General features: G+C 34.8%; 1 protein-coding gene across 2 annotated transcripts in view; it reads left to right on the forward strand.

Moving 5' to 3' along the window:
* The window catches only part of LOC109223223 (zinc finger CCCH domain-containing protein 5), a 9,059-nt gene extending 4,435 nt beyond the window's left edge, over positions 1-4,624 (forward strand). The window contains exons 6-9 of one of the 2 annotated variants that reach the window (XM_019387443.1): positions 218-334; positions 633-707; positions 894-1,117; positions 3,134-4,624. In XM_019387443.1, coding sequence (XP_019242988.1) covers positions 218-334; positions 633-707; positions 894-1,117; positions 3,134-4,115 — 1,398 coding nt within the window. In that variant the 3' untranslated portion in view covers positions 4,116-4,624. The remainder of the gene's footprint in view (positions 1-217; positions 335-632; positions 708-893; positions 1,118-3,133) is intronic. The other variant, XM_019387451.1, reaches the window with a different exon arrangement.

Here is a 5,894-nt window from a genome sequence, read left to right on the forward strand (position 1 = left end):
ACCCCCCCCACACACACACACACAAACAAAAATCAACTTTCTTGAAGTCCAAAAGAAGCCTTGAGGATCTAAAACATGTAACAATATATGTAAACCAAGGAGATCTTTTGGAGAGCTGTATCACATGACAATGAGAACTTTTATTTGCAAAGTAATGCTGTTATTGAAGGAGTTCTCCTTTAATCTGGGTAACCAACAAATATGTTTCCACATGTAGGTGTGTAGAAACGGTTCATCTCATTTGCGAGGGAATGTTTATGTACACTACAAAGATATAGATTCTGCGGTGCTTGCTTATCGTTCTATTAATGGCCGTTACTTTGCTGGCAAACAGGTATTTGACTTCCATTCAAGTTAATGATTTGTGGTTCAAATGAGATGCATTTTGCTGTTTGTTATTCTAATCAGCTTTCTTTTAAAGAGAACTGACCGAGTGAAGCAAATGAAATTTCCCCTTTTGATTACAGCCTATTGTTTTCTGTTTACCTTGGAGAGTCGAGGTTGACAACACTAACGCCCTAACGACACACTTCTAGGGATCACAATACCCCATATATGCACTTTGCTTACTTGCATTTGAACGACTTGGTTTAGAATGTAATGACAATTGCTTTTCTTCTGGTTCTTGATAGATTACATGCGAGTTTGTTAGTGTAACAAAATGGAAGGTTGCCATATGTGGGGAATTCATGAAATCGAAGCTTAAGGTACAACTTGAATCTCACTACTCTTGCTTATGTGATGTTTTATGACTTAGTTACTCTTTTTTTTTTTGTCAGCATTATTTTTGGGAGTAGATTAGTAATAACATTTTTATTGTTTCCCTGATTCTGATCTTAAGATCATCTTTATCTCCTAATTTATTAATATGAATTACACACATGTATTGACAGTCATGCTCTCGTGGAACGACGTGCAACTTCATCCATTGTTTCCGCAATCCTGGTGGGGATTATGAATGGGCAGATTTGGATAAACCACCGCCAAGATACTGGTTAAAGAAGATGGCTGCTTTGTTTGGATACACTGATGAGTCTGTCTATGATAGACGGCTTGAGCGGAAAAACTCAGAATGGATGTCGAATTCCTACAAGATGCCGACAGCTGATTCTGACAGGTTTGTTAGCTTTTTGCATCTTTCATGTGAACTTGATAGTGTAGCGATAATATCTTGATGCTTTAGTCTTCATAAAAGATTATATTGATACTTCATTGATGGCTATGAGATTTTAAGAGATTACAATGAGGCATGCCTGTTGGATATGTGAGCGGTGGCTAGCAGGTGGTTGTGTTGAATTTGAGCGGGTTAAGAACGGTAAAGAAAATTTGGTCAAAACCCAACCCATGTTTACTGCGAGTCAAAATTGGGTTAGATGATGAGTAATTCGGCTCTAACCTGTATTGTGTACACAAATGTAGAAAAAGATTAGCCATAGCCCATCTTAAAATATATAGAAAATTTAAGTCCATTCATTACACTATGTTTTAGGAATGAAGACATTTGTAGAAATTTGATAAACAATATTCCCCAGTCTTTCAGTGAAATACCAATCTTAAAAAATGTAAAATTTTTTAATTCCATTCATTACACTATGTTTTAGGAAAGAAGACAGTTGTAGAAATATGATAAATAATATTCTCCCGTCTTTCAGTAAAAAAATTAATCTAACCAGATTGCAACCAATCTTGGACATTTAAATGAGACAAAACCAACTACTCTTTGACCTAAGTGCATGAATTAAATCAATATGATGGATTGGGTCTCCATTCAACGGCTCACCTTTCTCTTTAGAAATATTTGCAATGCCTGATTAAATAAATCCATGAATACAGAACTTGGAATTTTTTTCCTTTTCTGTGAATACATTTATTGTTCTGGATTCCTCTTAGCCTAGCGATTCCGTTCTCTAATTTTCTGTGATGTATGCTGTTGCAAACTTGCAATTCCCGAGTTCATCGTGGACACTTCTAAAAATGTATTAGGCATTTAAAAATCACAAATATTAACAATTGCAAAAGCAAAACACTGAAACCAACTTCATCTTTTCAAATAATAATATCCTTATTTTTGGAAATGTAACTCTCATACATAATCTTCTTGAAGGGCTGCAAGAACTACAATAATAACAACATACCTAGTGTGATCCCACAAGTGGGGTCTGGAGGGTGGGGTGTATGCTGACTTACCCCTACCTTGTGTGAGGTAGAGAGGCAAGGCTGCAGGAACTATTTTAGAAAAATGCCAACACTCTTTGATTGGCTAAATATGAATGAATTATAAATAGAGGTGTTAAAACAATAGTAATTTTTCTTTTTAACAAACCACCTAGCACAAGTTGAGCTACAGATATGTATCATATTAAAGAGAAAATCTACAATTGGTGGAGGAAATCAGTTGATGCCTCCCTATTCAGTTTTAAGATAACAGTAGTTGACAATATTTTCAAAACCGTTTTCTACCTAAATGAGTCCATTTTATTATGGTTTGAGAAACGATCAGCCCATTTTAACCTAATGGGCGGTTTGAATAAGGTTTCATCATGCGCGGTGAGTCATACAATTTTGGGTTCAGATTGCCATATCTGATTACTGTTGACTCCTCTTTCTTCCCTCAGTTTCATCATTCTTTTCTAATTTTAGATGAAAGATGTATTATTTCCCTGTTTAATTTTCCAGAAGACTAAGGTGTGGGTGAATACATGGATGCATATCAATCTTGAGCAAGTATGAAATCCTTTGACTACTTGTTTCGATCCAGTATAGAAGAATTTTGTTGAATATTAAAACAGGGTTCAACGAACAATCTTTTAGGGTTCAACGAACATATTGGAATGTTATTTCTGTATCCTTTTATCTTGTCATCTGTGTGTTCGCAAATTGGCAGGTTCCCCCATCCCCCCCCCCCCCTTTTTTTTTTTAACCTTGTGATGAAATCCTCTCCTGTTTCTTTGTAATATAAGGATAGAGTGCAGAGAGCATGGTTTAAAATTCAAGACCAATTTAAATTATTATGCTTAATGGCTTCCTTGCACCATCAAATATTACCGACAGGAAAAGGCATAATTTTTTATTAGCGTACTTTGTTGTTACTATTTATTATATGTTCAAGTAAAACTTCTGATAAGTTTTCTAGAATTGACAGGCATCGCTCTGTAATGTCGGATTCAAGGGAGAGAAGGTCTCGCTCAAGGGAGAACAGAAGCTCAAGGATCCACTATAGGGATTATGATGGTCATAAGAGGGCACATCAAGATAGAGACGGCAGTATTGATAGGAAACGGCGCAAAATTCTTGATAAGAAACGGTACGTAGAGGAAACAGGACAACATGAAGAGGAAACAAATCAACATGGTAAAAATAGATATCATTGTAGTGACTCTGATGGGGATTTATCTGAGAGAGAGAGAGAGGGAGTTATTAGGCGCAGTCACAGCAGAAGGAAAAGATCAAGAATCCACCATAATGAAAAAATGAGGCATCGACATTGTAATGGTGACAGCAAAAGAGGGGTTAGCCATTCTGACTCTGATGATGATTTGCCGGAAAAGAGTAGATATAGAGATGCAGGATCTGGAAACGCAGAGAGGGGCTCAAGACATTGGAAGGAAGATCAAAGTACAGATTCTAGCGATGAGTGGTTCAGTGTGATACAAGACAGAAATTGCCATCACAAGAAAACTAAAAGAAGAATCAGGTCTAGGCGTCATGACAGTGCTCCATCATCACCCGATCGCTGGGATAAGAGAAGAGCAAGCCATGATAGTAGTACTACTGGAGATTGGACTGCTGCTGTCACAGATAAAAGAAAGCCAAGTTCTAACAAGAGTGTCGATTCAGATAGGGATTACCAATATCATCATAATGAAGACATTGAGGAAAGAGGCCGATGGGAACCTGATGAAGGTGCTACCGCAACACTCTCTAAAAGTAGTAAAGGGTCTGAAATTGATGATTCTGAAGATCACAACGTGGAATCTCAGCTGAATGATGATGGGGACTATAGAGGGAGTGCATCAAGGGGGAGCAGCCGATCAAAGAAGCTAAAAGGATCTAAAAAGAATAATAGTAGTCATGAGGAAAAAGACGGAAGTTACGATGGACACAAACAGCATTAAGTTAAGCTCCTAAGGCAGTCACTGCAGTACTAGTTTCACGACTTTCATACCCTATATATATAATCAGTCGAAATGTTGGGAAAAACTTGAGGGTATATATGAATGGTCTCGTGCATCAACGATTGGTAAATTTTGGTCTTGATTGTAAATAGTGAACTCTGACTTTGTCCGAATTTTGATTTCTCATAAATTTCCAGCTGCTGCTGGAAGTATCACCATTTAGCCCGATCAGTGCTATAGTACTTAACGTTGATCACACCTCCCTTGAGGTGTTCAGCTATTTCTTGATTAGAAAAGCAAGACTATTAGTTATGAAGTTAGACTTAACGAGGTCACATTAAAATCCATCAGTAGTAGATTTCTAATATAATTCTCTTAGGCTTCTGAACCCTTGAAGCAGCATGGTTAACATAGCAAATCACCCTCAGAGGGTTGAACTAAGAACTTGTTGGTAGGTGCTTATCTTGGATGATTGAATGATTAGTGTGTTACTGTGTTAGTTCACTTGATGGTATTTCGTAAACTAGCTAGCTCTTCTATGTTGGATGAAAAAAGGTTGTAGTGTTCAAATTTGTTTTTTTAGGAATCATACACTTGGCTCTCTTTGATGATCTTACTGTGATTAATATTTGAGACCTTGTACTTATTCTATTCTGTAATAGTTCTTTTTAAAGGACGACTTAATTTTGCCCTACATTTTATAAAATCAATTCTTGAGAAACATAAAGAGTTACATTGAGATGCTATATGGATAAGTGAATTTTGAGTTTTGAATAGGCTTGTATTTCTGATATATACGTGTAAAAGAAGAATCCACTTTCGTTCTTCCTCAATTTTATGATTACTCTCCAGAGATAATGCTTATTTGCTCATGTGCAACTAATTTTTCAAATTTTTTATTGTTTATTCTATTATAATATATAAGTTAATTAAAAATTTTAAACTCCGAATGATGATTTAGGCAAGTAGTTTCAGAGTTTATTTGGTGTGAGAAAAATCACCAAAATTTAATTATGCCTTATGTGTCATCTACTACAAAATAAAGGGGTATGTGGTTTTTTTAAAGTTGACTTTCACTTATTAATAGTCAAATCAACTAAACTGTAGTCAAAATGGACTTGAGTGCCCATATATATATATATATATATATATTAAAGAATAATTTTGAATTTATAGATAAAGTTTTTAAAATTGAATTAAAATAAAAAAATAAATTTATCTTCTTCTTTTTTTGTCAAGTTATCATACTTAATTTGGTTAATGATCATATGCAATCATGCTTGGAACTTTTGTTATCTTTTCTGATTATTTAAATACTACTGCGCCTGTGGCAAAAAAGAAAAAAACTATTCCATATAACTATAAACCTCTTTCACATTCAAAACCCTATAATTATAGTTCTTTAAAACAATATAGCTAGATTTGATTAAATCGAATTTCTTTTAAAGTAAATGTAATATATTAGGTACACGTCTATATTTATCCAGATAACAAAAAAGAGTTTAAAACCCGAATAAAAGTTTACTTACATATATAAAAGTTTACCTACATGCTGGAGAAAGAAACATCACAAAAATCAGTCAATATTCAACAAAATTATTTTTTTTCCTTTTGAAGAACGTTTGTTTGAAGAGTCAATTTGTATAAATGGACATCAAACAAATAACAAAACTTTGGCTATACAATTGCTATCATTAATTTTAATTTAGCACCTACTAGGAATTGAAGGGTATAAGCTTAAACATCTTCATTTAGCTGCAGTAAAGCCAGCATTGCAAG

This window comes from Nicotiana attenuata, chromosome 1, assembly GCF_001879085.1.
Source record: "Nicotiana attenuata strain UT chromosome 1, NIATTr2, whole genome shotgun sequence".
NCBI lineage: Eukaryota > Viridiplantae > Streptophyta > Magnoliopsida > Solanales > Solanaceae > Nicotiana > Nicotiana attenuata.